The sequence below is a fragment of the Amphiprion ocellaris genome, chromosome 10 (genome assembly GCF_022539595.1).
Source record: "Amphiprion ocellaris isolate individual 3 ecotype Okinawa chromosome 10, ASM2253959v1, whole genome shotgun sequence".
Classification (NCBI taxonomy): domain Eukaryota; kingdom Metazoa; phylum Chordata; class Actinopteri; family Pomacentridae; genus Amphiprion; species Amphiprion ocellaris.
Window position 1 is genome coordinate 12,065,511 of NC_072775.1, and position 21,108 is coordinate 12,086,618.

The 21,108-nt window shown below is 42.6% G+C and overlaps 1 protein-coding gene across 2 annotated transcripts; it reads right to left on the minus strand.

Moving 5' to 3' along the window:
• Positions 1 to 184: 184 nt before the first annotated feature.
• LOC111570598 (artemin) lies at positions 185 to 21,108 on the minus strand. 2 transcript variants are annotated; one of them, XM_023273452.3, is made up of 5 exons: positions 19,888 to 21,108; positions 18,955 to 19,277; positions 4,560 to 4,630; positions 2,183 to 2,396; positions 185 to 1,932 (listed from the first exon to the last, which is right to left on the minus strand). In XM_023273452.3, exons 2-5 carry the CDS (start codon positions 19,073 to 19,075, stop codon positions 1,421 to 1,423), a joined length of 918 nt encoding a protein of 305 aa, XP_023129220.1. In that variant the 5' UTR covers positions 19,076 to 19,277; positions 19,888 to 21,108; the 3' UTR covers positions 185 to 1,420. The 2 variants fall into 2 exon arrangements, with proteins under 2 accessions (XP_023129220.1, XP_054870212.1); XM_055014237.1 differs by lacking the exon at positions 19,888 to 21,108 and adding an exon at positions 17,629 to 17,774 and having other exon boundaries at positions 18,955 to 19,081.

Genomic DNA, 21,108 nt, shown 5'->3' on the forward strand with positions numbered 1-21,108 from the left:
GGCAGGAGAGGGAAGCTTGTTTTAGTTCAAATTGAGGACTGCAGGATCAAAACTTTGTCTTTTATTTTGGACCAGCGGGTGGCGCTACAACACAGGTCCAGTGTAAAATGAGCTGAAAAAGTTAGTGGTGTTCACTGTAGAGGTAATTCAGTCAGAGCAACAAGTGGAAACACTGATAGCAAGATGCATATTTAAAAAACTTTATTCCCTTAGAGGATAATGCCATACAAAAATAAAGGAAACTTTATAATAATAATAATAATAATAATAATAATAACAATAATAATGACAGAGTGACATACTGGGAGAGTGTAACTGAGCTGAATTACTGCACCACTTTAAAATGAAGAATCAGTGTTGAGTTTCATCTGTTTAGACATTAAAAACTGACTTTCTTTTTGCAAAACTTGATGCCAAAAATAGAGATTATCTGTTAGACCCAAGTGTTTGAGGTGCTCCAGAGAAAAAAATGCTTATTAACTATACCACATCTTTTCAATGCAGGTCAATTTGTGTCTGATAACTGTTAGTTGGGGATGTAAGATGGAAGAGAATCTCAACTCTCTGTAGTTTTTTTGTGTGATGTTTCTCTAATTCTACTCAGAATCTGCACAAATCTGAGTTTCTTAAAGTGAAAATCCGCACCTTTAAAAGAAGAAAAAAAAAGTATGTACTGAATGCAAGCACAACATAAAATGTGAATTTTGGCAATAAATAGATATATATCTACATTATAGAGTTAACAGCTCTCATATGAAGCCATAATAAATAAATAATTTATCTGAAATAAATATATCTTACTTTTACACAGTAATACATGAAGATGCATGGCATCCATTTGGCTGAGTTCACCTGAACATAGAAAAGATACAATGTCATGTCCCTGTTTGTGTGTAGACAAAAACAAATAGATGGAATTTTAGGAAAGAGCTGCTTTCACCATCAGTTGTGAACATCATCTCCGTCTGTTTAGCCTGAATATGAATATAAAGACAGCGTCGGTCCTTTAACTGTGTTTTTTTTCTTCAGATCTCTCGTGCTTCAGCCTTCAGGTCTCACTCAAATAAAATCAAAGCACATATGGAGTCTCTTTTATGAGGAGTAAGCGGCCTTGAGGATTCTGCAATAGTTATTTAGTTTAAAACAATTCTCTCTTTTGATGAGGCAACAATAAATCCAGAGCTGGACTCCCTGGTGACCTCCTCCACAGTCTCTGATTTTCAGCCCTCGATCCTCCAGATGCACTCGGCCCTCTTCTTCCTCGACAGGAAAATGGCCACAGGAGTCAAACAAGTGGACTCTTTTCCTTCCTCTACTCTGTGTAACAGCGCCTCCCTCTGGTTATTTCCTACATACAGACTTTAGGCCTCTGCAGTATTCAGGATGGGTGATGTTGCCACCCTCTCCCTCGTCTATCTCTTCAGCCTATACACATGCAGCTGGCAGCAGACAGCGACTGGATGGTCCTCCACGTGGTCTGGGCGTCCATGAAGGAAACCGGTTCGTAGCGGTCGGGCCGGCAGCAGGGGTGGCTGCTGACCTTGCGGGCGGTTCCCCGAGGCAGCGAGCCGTTCTCCAGCAGCGCCTTCAGCGCCAGGTCATAGTTTGTTCTGGAAGACTGGCAGGAGCCGACGCAAAACTTGAAGAGGACAATCTCGTCCGAATCAAAGCCCAGTCCGAGGTCCCGAACCCTCATCTCCCTCTTCGCCACATGACAGTCCTTGCTGCTCTGCTTGGGCTGCCTGCCTTTACCTTTACCCTTCCTATCTCCTCTCCCCGTCTCCTCCTCTTCCTCCTTTTCTTTCTTCTTCCTCTTCTTCTTTTTCTTCGCTGATCCCTTGGGCTGAGGTTCTGTGGGGTCAGAGGAGCGTGGAGAGCGCCCCACCCAGCGGCTGCTCGGATGGTCATCCACCTCATCCATTACAAAAGGGTCTGGAAGAGAAGAGGAGGCAGTCAGAGAAAGACAGGTGAACACCAGCATGCACAAGAATTATAATCTGTAAAGTTACACGTTCTCCTGCTTCATTTCAACATTTTAACTTGAAATGACCACAAATCATGTGGATATATATTTAGATGACTGAGATACAAAGCAGATGCCCAGGCTCAAGCTTCTTTCCATTCTAATGCCGTCTGGTGAAGCTGATGTGGATGAATTCTGCTTCCATGAGAACTTCAGTACCATAAAGAGTGTGCCAAGTGGAGTAAGGGTCACCGTCGTCTTCCTGCTCCTTGTCCTCCACCACCTCTGGCAGCGTCACAGGAAGCTCTCTCTCCTCTTGGCCTCCCAGCAGGCCCACAGCGTGGCCCGAGTCTGATCCCACCCCAGCAGCTCCGGCCTTCACATGAGCTCCTTCCACCAGAGGCAGCAGAGAGACGAGAACCCACAGCAGCACCTACAGAGACACAGGAGGTGAGCTGCCAGACCGACATCCGAGGGGCTTATGTAACTCCGTCCAATGCTAAATGAAGCCAAGAACTAACTTTCAAAAAGTCAATTATCACTACTTCATGGCAAGTAACTCACTACAAGCACTGTCACTACTGTGATCAAATAGCTTTAATAATATTATGCTTACTTTGTGATTTACAGTCATTTTAAAAGCAGCATTAACCTTCAGAACCACAAAGAATATCTATGCTTTTTTTTAGTCACTGTGGGCTCATTTATCACTGCAATATAAAGTCCTACACCTCTGTAGAAACAACACAACTGTGACCAAAGATAGAGACAACTCAAATATGCCTTCTGTGTAGCATGATGAAGTTATAAAGACCTAAATCGTACACAATCAATTAATCATCTTAAAAATTGCGGGGACAAAAAGGCAATCAACATGTACTACTTTTTTTTTCTTCCAAGTGCCACAGGTTCCATCAGTAAGTGAAAAAAAGGTGACTGTACTAACTATGGACATTTAGCTAGTTACATTTTCCGTGGCTCCATACTTATCTCCTATTAGCTCTATGTGGAAACAGCCTGCAGTTTACCCAAACAAGACTTTTTGTTGCATGATGGTTGGTCAAAGCTGAGTCTCTAATGGCTTCACAGTTGTGCTGAGGAGAGCGGATTTTTCAGTTGATTTTTTTTTTTTTTTTTTTTTACAAAATCAGGTTAATGCAAACACTTTATCTATTTATTTATTCATGTTGCACATTTTTAAACCTAGCAAATAAAGAAAGTAATTTGGATGAAATATGATGGCAGGGATGGCATGTCACAGATGTGTAGTTTCAGGATTGTTGGAAAGTAAGAAAATGTAATCCCCCCCCGAGACTTTTGGGGCTTAGAAGGTTTATCTACCAGAGTAACAAAGTCATGTTCCTATATTTAGTGATGTAGGTACAAAATTCCCTCTTTTGGTTGTTTCTATCCATTACTAATGTTCTCTGTGCAGTTAATAACTTGGAAGAAGGTTCACAGAGTTTTTATTTTACTTACTGTAGCTTGAAACAGTCCACAGAAAGCAATGATTTAGGTCGAAACAATAAGCTGAAAGATGCTAAAATATAATGTAGAGCTGCAGTCAGGTGATCATCCTCTTTAGGAACTTCTTTCATGCAAAACACTCATTAGATCCTTCAATAATATGAAAACAATGAGAAGTGCAGCTTCAAGTGTGTTTTTAATGACTCGTTATAATAATTTACTCCTAAATGGCAGGATTGCACAGCGCTGTTCAATTTTGTGCTCAGCTTTTAGCTTATATCTTTCACAAAACAGATGTCTTTACACAATATGTAGCCATGGTGCCATATTTAGCAGTTTTATTTAGCATGTTTATCTTTGGATAGAACCAGATTTTCCACTGTTTTCAGTCTTTATGCAAGACGAAGCTAACCAGCTGCTCATATTTACACTACAGACTTTAGAATATCAATGTTCTCATCTAGCTTTTGGCAAGAAAGCAAATATGTGTATTAAATGTTGAGCTATTCCCTTCTGTAGATGTTTGATGACATCGTTGTAGGGATCTGGAGTTGCTATACTGGTCTCAGAGAAGCTCATTTAGAAATAAATGACGGTTTAGTTATATACTTAATAACAGTTCTAAGTTGACAAAGTGCTTTAGAGATCTAAAACTGATAAAGAAAATGAGATAATACTTTTAAAGAGCTCATAAAACACATAGCTCTTCAAAAGCTCTCCAGAAGAGTAACAGCGGTGCTTTGGCTTAAGCCCATTTCATCAAAAGTGATCTCACTTACGCTTCAGTAATGCTGAAGTCAAATAACGCTGTTTTCTTCCCGGATCAAGCTCTGTCCGCTGGCTTACAATTTAGCAACGAAAGCGCTGGTGCTGACAGCGCTTCATGAAAAGCTCAGTCCTGAGCCTTGTGGGATGGATTTCATTAACAATTTATACCTACACATAACTCATCATCTGGTTTATAGCGGTCCGCACGGTGGAAATGAAAACATATAAGGTGAAGGTTATTTACGGAGATGGTGATTTCATATAAGTGGAAGCGTGAGAAAAGGTGACGGAGAGCAGAAGATGTGACAGAAGAAGCAGAAGATGAAGGAGAGGAAAGTTTCTGGGTGCTCTTCTGACAAACCTTGGCCTTGGCTGACATCACAGAGGTAATCTCCTGTCTATCCTTCCTCCGAACCCTCCATCTGGTCCCACCTGGACACGAAAACAGAAAGAGAGGAATGTAAGAACGAGAACAAGGCTTCACTCTGTCAGCTTTCCTTCTCCCAGAGCTCCCTTTGAAAAGGGTAACATAAACTAAAGGCACAACATGCGGGCAATATGATGTCTATGCATTCAGAATTGTCCAGATACTGTAAATAAACCCAGCCCCGCGGGCCCCCGAGCAACCCGACGTGTCACATAAATCACGTCCTCAATGCTTGAGGACGGTGTTTTTGTTGCTGCTTCAGTAAAAGACCAGTGTTTGCTGCCAACTTGTGTGGCTAGTGTTGGCTTGTCTGTTCATACATCCATGCAAACAGCCCCAGTCCTGCAACAAAAGCCAGCATCTGCGATATACTTGTCAAAGGCATTCTTCAGGGTTATTCCTGTGGCAGAGGCACAAGCTGGGGGAACCAGGCATAGCGGGAGCACTTCGCGGAGGTCCCAGACAGAAACCACAGAGATGCAGGACAGGTGATAAGAGATGTTGCGGATGCAGATGTTTATATATAGTACGTGCAGTGGGGAGGATTGTGCTGGGAAGCGCCCGTAACATGAAGTCAATGGGTTCTGTTGTGGCCCACCAGAAGTGAAAACTCAGCGGAGGGAGGTCAGAGCATCACGTACTTCAAAAGAAGGAGCAGTTCTCTGTGGAAGGAACTTTAGATGTCCCTGATCTGTATCCAGCAGTATTTTAAGAAGCAAAAGGAGCATCCAGTAGATTTAGAGAGAAAACTATAATCTACTTGTGGCGCAACAAAACAAACAAGGGAGTAACAAAACTTGTGAGAATTCCTCCATGACAGCCATAGATGTCTATACATAAATGTCATGTAATTCCTTATTTGTTTTTAAGATCTTCCATTCTGGACTAAAATGGTAGATGAACCAAACAGGTACGCTGCCATAGTTTTTATGTAATATACCAAAAATAAATTCCAGAAATGGCCATAACAGTTTCCAAGAATCCATTGGAGCATCTAGAAATTGCTTTCCTTGTATTAAACACACTGTCAACGTTGATTTGACATCAGATGCTCATCCTTGATCTCAAAAACAGCAGAAACAATTTAATAGCAAGTCCAATTTGTAGCTCTTCTGGAGCTTTTGATCATATACAGGATCTTTCTCATCTCTGTTGTTATGTAACTGTAGGTGTTCAAATATGAACATCTTGTCTTTGTTAGCGTAGTAGCTGAGATTATGCACGGATGGGTTACAAAACATATTTTTTTAAAAAACAAAAAGGGTCTTAATAAGGTGTTGGGACACAACGTGCTGCCAGAACAGAATCAACGGAACAGAATCAATGCCCTGTGGCATGGAACACCATTCTCCCAAAACCTATTCCCTCATATGGTGTTTTGATGATGATGGTGGAGAGCACTGTCCAAAAAGTCAGTCCAAAATCTTACATGTGTGTTAAACTGTGTTGAGATCTGGTAACTTTTGAAGGACATAGCGTATGATTCACATCATTTTCATCCTAATCAAACTATTCAGTGACCCTATGTGTTGTCTGGATGGATCTAAGGGGACCATTGGGCCCAAACCATCCATCCATCCATTATCTATACACCGCTTCATCCTCATTATGGTCACAGGGGGGCTGGAGTCTATCCCAGCTGATTTAGGGTGAAGGCAGGGGACATCTGGACAGATCATCAGTCTATCACAGGGATGAATATAGAGACAAGCAATCACTCTCACATTCACACCTACAAACAATTTAGAATTGCCAATTAACCTCAGCATATTTTTGGACTGTAGGAGGAAGCCAGAGTACCAAAAGAAAACCCACACATGCACAGGGAGAACATGCAAGCTTCACGCAGAAAGATCCCTAACCGGGATGCAAACTGGGATCTTCTAGCTACAAGGCAACAGTGCTAACCACCAAGCTACTGTCACCAGACCCACTGGCTGCAGGGGTCAAGGGTTCTGTTTTTTCTTTTAATTTGTCATCTGTGTCTAAATCGTATTAAATATGATACAAAACAGAAGCAAGCAGCAGCCATTTTTTCTATTTTTGGTTGATAACTGACTTAAATCATTCAAACTATTAAATCTCCATAAATAGACTCTCTGAGTTTAAATAGCTGCAGGGCATTCTGACCTACAGGAGGAGATTTGTGGATTTTCCAAGGTCAAGATCAAGCGAAACGTCAAGTCTCAAAGGAGCCAAATCACTCTACATCTTGAAGAAGCAACAGAACATACTTTCATTTGTCTTCTTTGAACATTTCACAACTTCTTCCCCTTTTTGTCATTTCAATGCTTAATTATTCTCTTAATTATTTTCTGCCTGCTTGCTAATGAATTCAGCACCACATATCTGCAACATTTTGTTGAAACAACAGTTTCCTCCAGCATCTTTGAAACCACATCTGTCATCTCTCAGAGGCTTTGTTTAACCTTGGCACTGAACTACAGCAACACAGCACACCCAGCGTAGCGTATTCCAGCGTGCACTGTTCATGTATTCGCAGATCTTGCTGATAAGTTGCACACTGTGTTTATTTAACTCTTAAAACAATCTCTGCAGTTTGATCTGTGCAACAAGACGGAAGACCGGCAAAGGGATATGGATCACTGGTCACAGTAAGATCTGCTGATGCATTTATTCCAGCTGCAGTGATCCAGTCCAGGCAAAGAGAAGCTGCAGACACCGAGGACGAGTAGAGACAAACTGAGCATAACTCAGACAGACAGACAGACAAACTTGTCGCCATCGCTTCAACCCTAAAACCAAACTGTGCTGCCTCCTCAGCTCTCCATCTCTTTGTGTCTCCGGGCTGATTTAAAGCCCAGCAGAGGGGCGAAGCAGGACGGAGGGCTGCAGATCCTCACTGGGTCTCTGGAGATTTGCCGTTCTGAGTCCCTAATGCCACAGCTGGGAGTGTTTAGCCCTTTTTTAGATCAACGAGCTGGGAGTCTTCATGGGCCTGTCTGCTGGTTCATTTCACCCCGCCACTCTGGAGCTGTTTACAGCACGACGCCTGCAGCCTTTTCGGAGATGAGGTGGAGAAGGGGGGAGTAGAGGGAGGGAGGGAGGGAGAGGGACACCAGTCCTGAAGAGCTGCAGACTGACACAAGCCTGCTGATGGCATGTAATGTGTGTGTGTGTGTGTGTGTGGTTACAGTTTCAGATTCAACACTAAGCATGTGTGTGTTTGGATGTGTGTTTAGAAAGCCAAGCATGTGTTTTCTTCCTTGTTTGGCTGATTAAAGCCTTTGGTTTGTCCATCAGGCTGTATGTCTGCAGCAGGGTGAGCGGAGTTCTTGTCACCTTTCATTTACGTAGTTGGTCCTCTGCGCCCCAGTTGTTGTTCACAGTTAGTTAAGTGGGGAAGTTCTCCAGAAGCAAGAACAACACAAAAAGCCAGAGCCAGTTAGAACAACCAGAGCTTATTCGACTGGTGGCCATGGTAGACAACACCAAAAGTTACAAAGCTGAGGTAAAAACCTATGAGCTGATAAGTCTTTATCCACAGTTTTCTTTCTTTTTTTGCAATCAAAATATAAATATCGATGTTGAAAATGTCTTTGCGTATCACAGACGCCACATATGTGTTGACTGATCAGCCACAACATTAAAACCACGGACAGGTGACGCTGATCATCTGGTTACAATGCAATGTTCTGCTGGGAATCATTGGGTTCTGGCATTCATGTGGATGCTACTTTCACACGTACCACCAACCTGAACACTGTTACAGCTCAATCACATCAACTTATAGCAAATGCACCCTTTAATGCCAGCAGCCTCTCTGAGCAGGGTGATGCACACCAACAGACCATAAAAACTGCTCAGGACTGACTCGAGGAACACGACCAAGAGCTAAAGTGTTGATTCAACCTTCAGACTCCCCAGATGCCAATCTGATCGAGCATCTGTGAGATGCATTGAAAAATATCGAAATCCAACCTGCAACTCACAGGACCCAAAGGATCAGCTGTCAGACCTCCAGATTTATTGGACAGGCTTATTGGTTGAAATGCACAAGACAGCTTAAGTATGTATACAGGATGCCAGAACATATTTCCTTTTTCCCCCCTGATCTTGTTTTAATTTTCCAACCACAGCATGCAGTATCTGCTCATTTAGGTTTTATGTGATGTCACTACCAATCAACCTAAAAAACATAAAACTAAGATTTTACAACTTACTTAAATGTCACATATTTGGCAAAGAGCCCTAAAAGCTCCATTTTATCCTGAACTCTACTGTAGTTATTGCATTTGTAAGGCAGTATATATAACACAGCGATTTCCTGTCTCTTTGTGAGAAAGATGTGATACTTGCATTATTTCTGTCTTCGCTAAGACAGAAACCAGGACAACATAACATAATGTGTTTCTGATTAGTGATCTGTGTGCCTACTGTATACTATTACATCCTCAGACCTGAGCTTTGCCCACCATAAACCTCTCACCTTGTAAAAAAAATAAGAACCTCCAAGCTCTCTGCTGTTTCCTCTCCCCGTAAAAGCCAACCTTCTCTGATAATGACCTCCTATTAGAGACACGCTCAGTTCTGCCGTGCACGTACAGAAAATGTTCTGACCTGCAGCTTTAACCTGTCACTATCGAGGTACCTGATTGCAGCAGCGAGGAGTACAGTAAATCACCGCTGGCTCAATAAAAGACACCTGCGGTGTAAGAGGAGATGCAGGAGAGGGAGGCTGAACACCAGGAGAGCCGCCTGATCACTACCAGACTCTGAGAAATCTGGGGAGGTCTCGCAAAGCATAGCATGATGATATCTGCTTGTGCCCCAAAGCTCTGCATATATACATCCAGAACAGTGTGAAAACTGGTTTTGTAACTCTGCTTTAATCTTGTTTGTATCACTCTGGTTGCCAGAATATTTTTTTCATGAATGTGTCATACAAGAGGCTTCAGGGTGTTTCACTGAGTGTTCAGTTTTCACCTTTATGTGAGTTAAGAGTCTAAGAAAAGACCTCTTGAAAAAAATAATGATTTGCTGCAACATAAATTAGCTTCTTTAACCTTTTTAGGCATTAATGTGACGTCCAGGAGTCGCGCTGCCCTGTACTTACTCTTGATTCTCATCTCGTCCTTCTGTTTCTCATTTTCACGCTTCTGATTTAAAGCCGCATACACATTAAATGTATTTTTCTCTTGTTAAGTGTGCTTTCTTCCCCTTTACGACCAAACCAATTTCACTCATCAGCAGTTAACGACAGCGTGTCTTAACTATGTGAGGCAGCCACAAAGGAGGAAGAAAGCTGGAGAGGGAGCGATAAAGAGAAGGAGATAATAAAACAAACACACGATAACAGAAAGGCAGAATTAAAAAATGGAGAATGGGTTGGTGTCCAGGGGAAAGAAGAGTGAGGAAAAGATAATTGAAGCATTGAATGGGAGGCGTCTAAAAGCAGAGATAAGGGGGAACACAGGGAATGACAAAATGAGAGTGCAGAAAGGGAGCGCAGACTGAAGCCCGGTCACTCTGTAATCCCATAATCCCTGGCAGGCAGGCAGGATGTAATTGCTCGTTAGTGCCAGTTTCCACTCTGAGGCCTGTCACTGCTGGAAAACCACAGAGCGCCGCCAAAATGAGAAACAGATAGCAGGTCCCATGCCTCGCTTCAGATAGGTAGGTTAGGGGCCCCAACCCGACCCAGCTGCCCCCCCACACCAACCAAAACACACACATCTGCACACACACACACACACACACACTCTTTACAACCGCTGCTCTTTTCCCTCATAATCCGCTCTATGCCACAAAAACATAAGCTTTTTTTTTCTTGATTTCCCGCACACTGGAGCCCACACACAGGAGGTAATCAGAGGTGTGGACACTGCAGCGCCTGGAGGAGGATGGTGAGGAGAGAGGAGTGAATCTGGATGACCTCACTAGTCTCTCAGCGTTTCTCCCACCAGGTGGTTTTATTAACCGACTGACAACGTCGGAGCCGGTGGGTGTCAGAGAGTCTCTCAGGACGGAATCAGACGGGAAAGCAGGACAGATGGAGACGGAGGGAGGCTGACTGGGCTGGGAGGAATGATCTATCAGGAGCAGGGTGACTGACTGTGAATAATACGACTCGGGTGGGGTTGGGTTTAATTCGAACCTCTCTGGAGATCGACACAACTGGGACAGCCAAGACAGGTGCTGCTCACTAATGTTTTAGTGCTGAAACAACTTCGTCACGTGCAACACTTGCTGGTTCCAGCTTCTCAAATGTTGCATTCTTTTATATAACTCCATAACAATTGAAAATATTTAGACTGCTGACTGTGCTTTGGATTTTGAGTGTTGGCATTTTACTGTTCTCTCACATTTTATAGACTAAACAAGTAATCCAGCTCTCCACAGCATAAAAAACGGCTATATATAAATTTCAAAAACAATGAGTTATGGGCTGCAAAGCCACTTTATTTACATTTTTGTGTAAATATCTGAAGTATAATGAGAAATAAGCTACTCTCATCAGCCTTATTTTCAGCTAAAGACAGAAACAGTTTTAGATTTTTGTCTTAAAAAGAAGAAAGTCCGAAAGCAATTTAGTATTAAATGTTAAAAACAAATAACTACCTGATGAACATAGTGGCGCATGTAGCGTATAGTCTGACTGACATAGTGTAAATCTGTGATTTCACTCAGTATCCTCCTCCCCTTCCACTATCTGCATGATAACGCTTTCAAAATCTCCCTTCCTGCAAGAAACAACAACGACCTCCACACTCAAAATGGAAAGTTTTGCTGCCGATTTGGATCCCCATTTGAATGATATGACTCACTTCTAGGAACTGAGCAATATGTTGCTGTTTTTTTCAAGGCCAGTACATAATGCAACATAATTATTAGTAATGAAGGAGACTAATAACCAATACTTGTTGCCAACATACATTTACAGTAAACATGAAAATCTTGGTGTCAGATTTCAGAATCACAAAGTCCAATACAAAATGTCTTTGAAGTGACTTTTATCATAAGAAAAAGTTTGAACATTTATCCTTCAGTGCTGATAGACTATTAGTTGTGAGGTGTAACCAATCAGTGCTTTGTGTGCCACAGAGTTGTGACTACAGAGAGAGAGAGAGATTCATTTATTTTATCAGGAATAGGCTTTAAAAGTGAAAAATTATAATGCTGATAATGTCAAAAATGCTGAATATCAGATCCAGAAGTCAGTGACTGCACTTTCATCCAGGAGACCAGTTGACTTCTACCATGGAATCATTAGATTTAAGTTTCATTTTCAGTTGTCGATCCTTTTGTTTTCATTCATTCTCTGGTTGAGGTTTGGCACCAGAACAGTGTGGTTATGATTCAGGAAAATGACATGCTTGATTGACACTTTTACAATGATAACTACATGTTAGAAGTCTGGTTAAGTCTCAGCACCAAAATGACTTGGACAGGGTTGGAAAGACACCAGGACTTGAGTTAAAATACAGCTTTATTGTATGTGAAGCATAGGAGGCTGCAGGTTCAGGAACACACTTCTAGGAGCCTTGCTGGTCCTGACAGGGCCACGTACCAAACTGGGTGATCACTACTGTGTGTGACTAGATCTATTTTACTAATTATCTTTCCTAAGAATGAGTTATTGCAAAACAAGGGTCAGAGAAATGCAGTCTTACATCTGTGGTTCTGAAAATGCTGCCTTCTCTGCTACACACACACTAATCCCTCCACTTCATGTTTAAAGCTTCTCCCACCCCGTCTAATTTGTAACTGGTTGGATGAAAAGGAGCAACAATAAAGTAATAAAATAAATGGCTAAAAAATGTTGATTTAAAAATCATTTTTTGATATGTTGCAAATAAACACAATCCAGCTGAGAGTACATTTCCCTCAATATGCATTTCTGAATGCAGTTTAGTTGTCCAGGAATGTAACTTTGTAGAAATTGGTCTGACTATGTGACACTATTTAGCAGTTAATAACCTGACAAGGAGCAAAAAGAGAAATCAGAGTATCAGCTGGATGTGTAAATAGGCAGGCGTTCACTAACATTTGGTCATATGAACTTTATAAGACCACAGGTGTGTGTTTACAGCTTGTTGTCTCCAGGAAGTTACAAAAAAAGAGAGAAAAGAATAAAAGACTTACATCACATCTCCATCATTATATCGTGATTATCTTGCTAAACATCAGCTGCTGATTGGCTAACTAGCCATACATTAGAGGGAACAGTGCTTCTTTTAAGCTTCACATGCAGCGTTAAACAGCGCAACCTGAAACTCATTAGACGTACCTATTAGAGGTTAACTTATTGGTTGCCTAATGGTAAACCTGAGCGATAAGTGATTTACATCAGGGTCCCTGCAGCTTTCTTTCCAAAGAGAGGAGCTGTGAAGAAGCGTGTCTAATGGCTCTCCAGTGGGATAAATGAGCCGCTGTTAGTGCAGAACAAAGTGTTTGAAGTGCAACAGTTCTGGATTAACGCCCTCACACGTTTAAGTTCATGTTGCCAAAAAGAGTTACTGCAGGTCGTTGGAGTGTTGGGATCAGTGGGTCACAACAAGCGCCATAAAATAAAGTGTCGTCCATGAGCAGCGCATTAACCTGGAGCTGCGACCCTGATGGCATTATCACAGAGAGAGAACGCTGTCATCATCTGAAGCCACCTGACTCCACTAATGGAGACATGTGCAAGAGGAGAGGAAACTAACACATGTATCACGACACCATGCAGGCATTCTGCAGCCCAGCAAAGATGACAGTAATATGATGTCACAGCAGTCCGAAGAAACAATATTATCTCTGGTGTAACACACATTATGTTGGTTTAGCTGCTCAGATGTCTCAGACGACTAACAGGTGAGGTGACACATATGTAAATCAAATTCTTCCTTTTGTTTTTACATGCCTTACTAATCACTATTTGCCTGGTAAATTTGTCTTGTAATAACAGATATTGTTGTCAGTGGGCACGTTATCAAGAACTCTCACTTCCCGCTTATCATCTGATTCCTTCAATCTGTCAGCAACATTTCATTACAAGAACAAAAAAAATGAAAAACACATAGACGGCATTCAGTTAAACAGGTTTACAGTCACCAAGTAACCAGAATGATTGATGTACCTGTCCTGAGTTCTAAGGAAATATAAGGGCTTACTTAGCACAGCAACTAAACAGTAGTTAAAGCGTTACTGTGCAGTAGCTGAAGATTCACAAAGAGAAACCAGAGAGGTTTTAGCAAATTAACAATTTAGCCAGACTTTTCAGGTACAACTGGGCACACTTGAAATGTAAATAATATTCCATTAGTGCACATGATTGCTGTCTATAAAATATAGGTGATATTTTTACTGTTTTCCTTCAATTTCTCTTTCAAATATGTCAAGTTTTGGTAGCTTTGGATTTGGTTTAAAGCTGCATTAATCTGTATTTTTAAACAAACAATGGATCAGTAATGTAAAAGGGGTCACTTCTTCATCACAAACCCTCAGCTGCAGAGAGCATTTCAACTTCTGTTAACTGTTTAAGGGCCACATCTTTGCTGTTCTGGTTCATTTCCAGTGCTCCCCATAGCAGACAAAGTTAACAGCTGGTTAGTCTTATGTAGTCAGACCATTCTCTAACACTGTGTGACTGCACCGCATTATTATTCTGCTATGGGGGAAAAACGCTCTGGCTTGTTTAGATTTCTTTAAACCAATCACACTCATCTTGGCTTGTGCTAAGCCCAGGATGCAGTGATGGTGTCCCCTCAAAGTAGTGACAGGTGGAATTGCTGGTGAAACTGCTCGGAGCTTCTTATTTTTACTTCCTGTAGCAAAGATCATTTTTAAAACAATAAGATGTATATAACAAAAGAGGTGAAGAAAATCGTGTGAAATACACAACCAAAGTAAGGCTTATATTTGCAATGTCCATCTGAATGACTAACTGGTTAACTCTGACTGCTAAAGAGCCAAAGGTTTCACTCATTAGATGGTAGAAACCAATACTGAAGTTCAAAAAGAGCAAATACAGGACTTACATTTTTCATTTTTCAAACATCAGCACTGAATAAATGGATACCTAGATAACAAGTGGCCTAAAAGAATCACTTAATGCAGCCTTAAGATCTATGTATTATCATCTGACTGCTTGTCTTTGATGCCCTATTTCATCAGTGTTAAGTTGTTGAATTAAAGACAGTTAATATCCAACACAGGAGTAAATATCACCTTTCTAAAAGTTACAAACTTGCACAGCAAGGAGAGCAAGAAGTTTCCAGTACAGTAAGCAGATGTACTGAACCTGCCAGGATTTTCCACATCAGCTGTAGCTTGCAAAATGTACAACAGCCTCAAGACAAGATTAAGCGTACAGGGTCACTGGAAAGTTTAGCTTATGTGCAGTTAGCACTAATTACCCACATGGAAACCCACAATGCAACAGACTCATAAGCGCCTTGTGATCTGATCAGGTAAATTAGATGGGACACCATCATCCGCAGAGCAGGGCCCTGTTTTCCCATGAGCACCGAGGTAAAGACAGGCTCCTGATGCGACACATCTGTGTCCTCACCGTCTCGCTCCCCTTCACTTTGTTTCCCTGCTGACGCTGTTTCCCAGTGTCCCTGACCCTAATAACCCAAATTCCTGCCTGATTAGGTTGGTTTGAAAAGGAAGCCACACAGAGAGCGGTTGGGTGAGCCTCACCTTAAATGGGAACACATTTTAGCTATGTTGGAGCGATGATCAGAGGGTAGGATTTCACTTTCCGGTGTTGGTGAGGACGGCAGCGCTTAAAAGGCCGCATAGAGGACAGAGGGGGAGAATAATGAGGGATGAAGAGGAGCCGTCAAAAAAATACACGCTCAACACAAAACACTAAAAAATGGCTCTGGAACGTCACACATGTACACACACACTGAAATCCCCTCTCTCGGAACCACTCCACCCACTCTTGCAACCTTTTCTTGCTCCCATCTCATGTTGTTTTTTCGCCAAATTAAGGCCACACTGAGCCTCGAGTAGCGCTCAGAAAAGTCATTGGTGACACACGCACACAAACACACACACACTAGTCATTATTAGTGTGTCTTGTGTCTGGGCGAACCAGCGCTCTCCAAAGTGTTTCCGTGTCGCCCGCTCGCGCCCCAGACAGGCTGGGTTTAATGACCTGGCCTGATAGTTCAAAGCAGCCCTCAGACGCTATGATTAATGAATCTGACCTGCTAATTTCAGAAGAATACAGCTTATTGTATCAAAACGCGCTGCTCTCTGCACTGGGCTAGTTAACATTCTTCTGTATTCGGAGAAAAAAGTTGTTTTAAGGAGGCTGATCGTGCGATAAGGACAGGAGTTTCAGCTTTATGTTTCATCAGCGGCTCCGAAAGTATTAAGTGCTGCTTTGTTCTAAATAATTTAAGCTGTTTGAACTTGAAGAAGCCAAAGTGCCCGACAACAACAAAACAATTCGAGATCAGACAGAAAGAAATAATTCCCCTGGCACGCTCACACGAGATCGTCCGGCGCTGCAAAAGCAAGCAGCCAGAAAACAGAAGTAGCATGGGAAGCATTTGTCTGAAGGAATACATCTAACAAATTGAAATTCCTTTTTGTCAGATCATGCCTCCTTCAATTTGCCCTGAAGGAATCACTGTGGTTCGCTGCGTACTCTAAGCACTTCCAGATTGGAGTTGCCCTGTGGCACTTCAGGTTGCATAATCAATCTCTCTCACTGCACTCTCTCCATTAGCGCTGGGACAAAACAACCAGAGTAACGTTAGCCGCCGACGCTGAGACCGAGCCGAACACAAGGCTGCCTGCACGGAGCACACATCCATCTTTTACTGACAGATTTCCATTAATCTGAAAACGCTGTAGCCCTTCTCTAATGGTTGCATGTTGGACTGCATCAGTGTCGCTGTGGAACCAGCAAAACTTGAATTTGCTGCTTGTAAATTTGAAGCCCAACACTTAGCTTGATTATGCATTTTATATTTTTGTGCCTGGTGAGCAATCAGTACATTTTACCTTTTGCACTTCAGTCTCCTTGAGCTTTCTGTTTGTTTCAGGGCTCAGTTTTTTTTTATTCTTCTCTAGTGGGTGCTTTTTTTAAAAAAAACAAACAAACAAATAAAGTGATATACCAAGACTTTGTAGGCGCTAATATCTTTATAAAGATGTGATAACAGGGACACATTAGCCACTTAGTAATCTAAGCTATGTTAAGAATGTACTCATAAGCTTAGTATGAAATATATTATTGGAAGGCTGAGGGTGTACCGAAATATCAAAAAATATTATGTTATGCAATATGGATCATGCTGCTGAGCAAATTTAAATCTTGGTAGCTGCCTAAATCTTTTTTAAAAAGCAAATGGAAAGTCTTGTCTGGCAAGAGAGATGCTACACCACTGAAAATTTCAACACAATCAAATGAAAAATAAATTGTAAGCATTCTAATCCTTGTTTAAAGAAAGATAAGGTTGGTGAAAAATTGTAAATAGTTCTAAATATTGTTTTTGTCTCAGCTCCAGAAGTGAGTGAACTTGCTCTTATATTAGGATTTTCTTGTCTGCAATCCTCTTGGTTGTCATGTGAAACTGATGTTCTGGTTTTTATATGACAAATTTGATAAAAAAGACTTAATCTCAGTTTAGAAATTAGTTTTTTAGCATCAATTTGTCTCTGAGCACTAAACTAAATACATAAAAGTAATATTTATTAAGTGGCCCTGAAGCTGAAAGCTTAGTGAATAATGAGGATAACTGGGAGATGAAGTCAAACAGTGTCGCATCGTGTTTGTAGCCTCAGTGGATCAAAATCAATTTATGAGGCTGCTTCCTTGTAAATAAATGGTAATAACGATAACTTATTTTGTCATTTTAATCATGAGTGTTTCTCTGGCTCTCTGTGAGTCTGAACAGCATCAGAGCAAGAAGGAGTTAAACCCATAACACCAACAAACGGCACGCTAACTCTCGTAAAGCCACATGCCAGTTAAAACTAAGCAGACCACACATCAGCAGGCTGCTGGTAAAGAGAACACGGCGGCTCGCTGTACCTGACCCTCGGCAGGGCCGCTGACCCTGCGACCTTTGACTGGAGGAAGTGAAAGCTGTGGCAGCGTGACGGGGGAGTGTGAGATGCCTGAAGCGGAGGCGATACTCTCATGTTCGGCCTGAGAACAAACCGTGGACCCTGAAACACCTCGGGTAAAGAAAAACAAGGTTGTTTCACGACATGTTTTCACACATTTTACACACATTTAGTTGCTGAGGATCTGCGACAGGTCTCAGACGATGGCAAAGCTCTTGGACACACAGACATTCATCAAGTGCAAGAGGAGATGAGAAAGGAGATAAAACACCAGAGCGACATTCAGCTGAGGCCTCCCTCCAACTGAGCCTCATCTGTGTGTTTGTGACTTAGTATGTAGCCTGCATGACTGCGTGAGTCAGCCGATCAATGAGTCAGTCAACAAGTATGAAGGTTCATCTACAAATATGTGAGTCAGTGAGACATCATCTACGGCTTTCTTTTACATCTTTACACACACACATCTTTACAATTTGTGACGGAAAGCACCACAAGCTGAAACTGAGTGTGATGAGGGAAGGAAAACACAGAGTCCTGCTGAAAAAGACTTAATAAAGCCAAAGAGATTAACAGAGTTTTATCAGAGTCTGAAAAGAAATGCGCTTGACTTCCAGCACGTCAAAACACCTAAAGCTTAGAGGGCTTCATCTGGCCCTGATCCCCTCTGAGGCACAGCAGAGGAGGGAAACTCATGCAGCTCTATATGTGTGTGTGCGTCTGACCAGCACTTTGATATTTAGATGTGCAGCCCACCACAGAAGAGGGTCACACTGGAAGACTTCCTGACTGCCACTGTTTCCTCCTCAGCCATAAGAACACACACACGTATAATACCACAGTCACTCTGATTGAGATTTCTCTACATTTCAGACTCCCCTCCTGGCACCTTGTAAACACCCCAGACCTAAATCATAAAACTTCCCTTTATAAACCACAAACAGGCTCAACTATGCCCCCTTTGCCAGACTCTATGTCACAAAAACATCCAATAAACCGTGAATTCAACACTGAATCCAGGTCACAGTGACACGGACAGTTAAATGAGCCCAAAGCAGCTGGCAGGTGCGTGCGGGAAGGTTTAGAACTCAGCAAAAAGCCTCTGAAGTCAAAGGAAACCCCACATCAAACTATTATTTCAGTGTTGTCACAGCAAATAATGAAGACAAGAGCCCAGATCTGCTTTCACAGCAACTTTACGCACAGAGACATCCAGCACTACTTCTCTGAAAGTCTGTGGCACTGTCTTAAATCACTGTACAGCCAACTTTAGAGAATCTGAATCGCGCCTTACCAGCTGTCCAGTGCGCGTTCTGCTCCAAGGGCGCACCGGAGAGCGCAGGGGAGTCACTTCTTCTTCTTCCACGCTTGGTGCAGCTCATGTTTGTGCCCATCCATACGCTGCGGTGCGTCATGTTTTATAACGTGCTGTCACGGCTTGCAAATGTTCAGAGCGGGCTGTCTCCTCTGAGCTCGAAGCAAACATGAAGAATCCATCTGAATGCGGCTCAGCTTCAACGCGAGAGGCGCCTCCTCCTCGCCCTTTATGCGCGGCCAAAATGCCCCTTTTTTCTCTGGCCGGTGTCCTGTCACGGCTTCTTGCAGAGTCTCAGCAGCCTAAACAAGAACAGAGAGGGTGGGAAATGAATACAGGCTAATAATTGGTATGTTTAATGTATCAATTAAGTTTTAAATTTTTGTTTTTAAGTTGTTTTTTTTTTGCGCTTGAGTGAAATGTAACAACTGGATGAAACGGCTCTACACCACTTTATTACAAAGGAGCTGCCAAATGAACCTACTCATTTTTTGCCTCTGTCACCTCCCCTTTTACTTGTTTATTGTGAAATAAATGACGTTATTTAACTGTATTTTTAGTTATTTAGTTGCTGTAGCCTATTTTAAGTCAAAATACGAGACCAAACGACTTTTAAAGATAGACATTTCCAGGCGGTTGAGTTATCCAGGTCGAGGAAAAATAACCTTTACAGCTGACGGCAGTAGGCAGAGCACAGCCTGTATAAACTCTAATTAGGTAGGAGTTTGTTTGCGGTGGCATAAACAATCCAACACGGACAGACGGAGGGAGAGGACAGACAGTCAAAGAGTCAGAAGTGAAGGAAATATTTGCCCTCAATTTACTACTTATGAAGTGCCTCTGCTGACTCACGTCCAACCATCGTTAAATGAAATGAAGCCAGTTTTTCAGGCATGACTCTCCTCTCCTTACCTTCAGTAACCTGTTCAGTCTTGCCTCCAAACAGCTCGTATGGTTAATGAGTAAATAACAGCACGAGAAATGTCTCACTGGGTCTTTTTCCAACAGGAGTCAAGGTCGACACCAAAACGTCCGAGGAGCGACTCTGCGCAGCCACATAATTTGGCACCAAACCAAAGGAAAGTCTTGTTTTCGTCTTCTTTTACGTGTCAACTGACTTTGAATTTGAATATCAAATCCAAAAAGAAAAACGTTGCACCGTAGGTGAAAATATGTCACTTAGAAAAAAAAAAGTCCACGCGTCACGCTTTTACGCAGCTACAGTCCGCGTCTCCAAGAAAGCGCGTCTCGTTTTTGATCAAAACTCTGTTAGTTCAGGACCCCGGTATCCAGTTATCAGAGCCTGTGCCGCTGTAGGTCTTCTCAGGAGTCTACTACACAGCTACTAAACAATGTCTACAATGCCCCGCAGGACTGGAGACTATGCGTAAAAACAGCGCGCCTCTCCGCCTGTCAGAGACTTTGTGAAACCGGAGCGCGGTGGCGGCTGCACAAAGTGCTGTGAGTTTTCTTCCCCATCCACATGGCTCAGATGTCTTTTTGTTCGTGCGCCGGGAGCAGCGAGGGAGGGAGGGAGGGAGGGATGTAGAGAGGGAGTTCGGGGAGAGACTGTCATACAGGATGGTCATGGAGCGTTTCTGGAAAAGCGTTCCAGTGGAAGAATCCGGCCAAGAGACGTGTCCTTCAGTGTTTACACTCCCTGTCTGATGAATGTCGAGTGTTTCACTATATTCCACTTGAAGGAGCCACTCAGACAGTGAGGGTGGACAGATGGGCGAATGGACTGTGAGACAAAGGGTCCCTGGGAACATGTGGGACCCCACCCCTCCTGTACAGGAGCAGGACACCCAATCTGAAAGAGGTTTGCACCACTTTGTAGTCATATTGCATCTCTTGTAGTCGGTTTCCCTCCTTGATCTTGTGCCCAGTAGATCTGCTCTGTAGCCTTTTCACACACACTTGCATGATTGAATGCATCCACCTGCAGGACGTCACTGTGTACACACTCACAGATGTTTGCCAGCCTGTTGCAGGTATTTGTCCTGACCTGGCCTCTGGAGCAGATTGTGTCACCTGCTGTCACCCCTGATGGATGGGCGAAGGGAGAAAGTGTACCTCACCATGGACCCCTCATTAAACTGACCTCCTCTCCCGGTCCCTCTCCACCCTACA

What these genes read in the sequence shown, in the direction of transcription:
- LOC111570598 (XM_023273452.3), bottom strand. Translation starts at nt 19,075, where the DNA reads ATGACGCACCGCAGCGTATGGATGGGCACAAACATGAGCTGCACCAAG. An exon ending in GAACGCGCACTGGACAGCTG is followed by an intron (nt 4,631 to 18,954) that starts GTAAGGCGCGAT and finishes TTTCGTGTCCAG; the next exon opens with GTGGGACCAGATGGAGGGTT. An exon ending in TGATGTCAGCCAAGGCCAAG is followed by an intron (nt 2,397 to 4,559) that starts GTTTGTCAGAAG and finishes GTGTCTCTGTAG; the next exon opens with GTGCTGCTGTGGGTTCTCGT.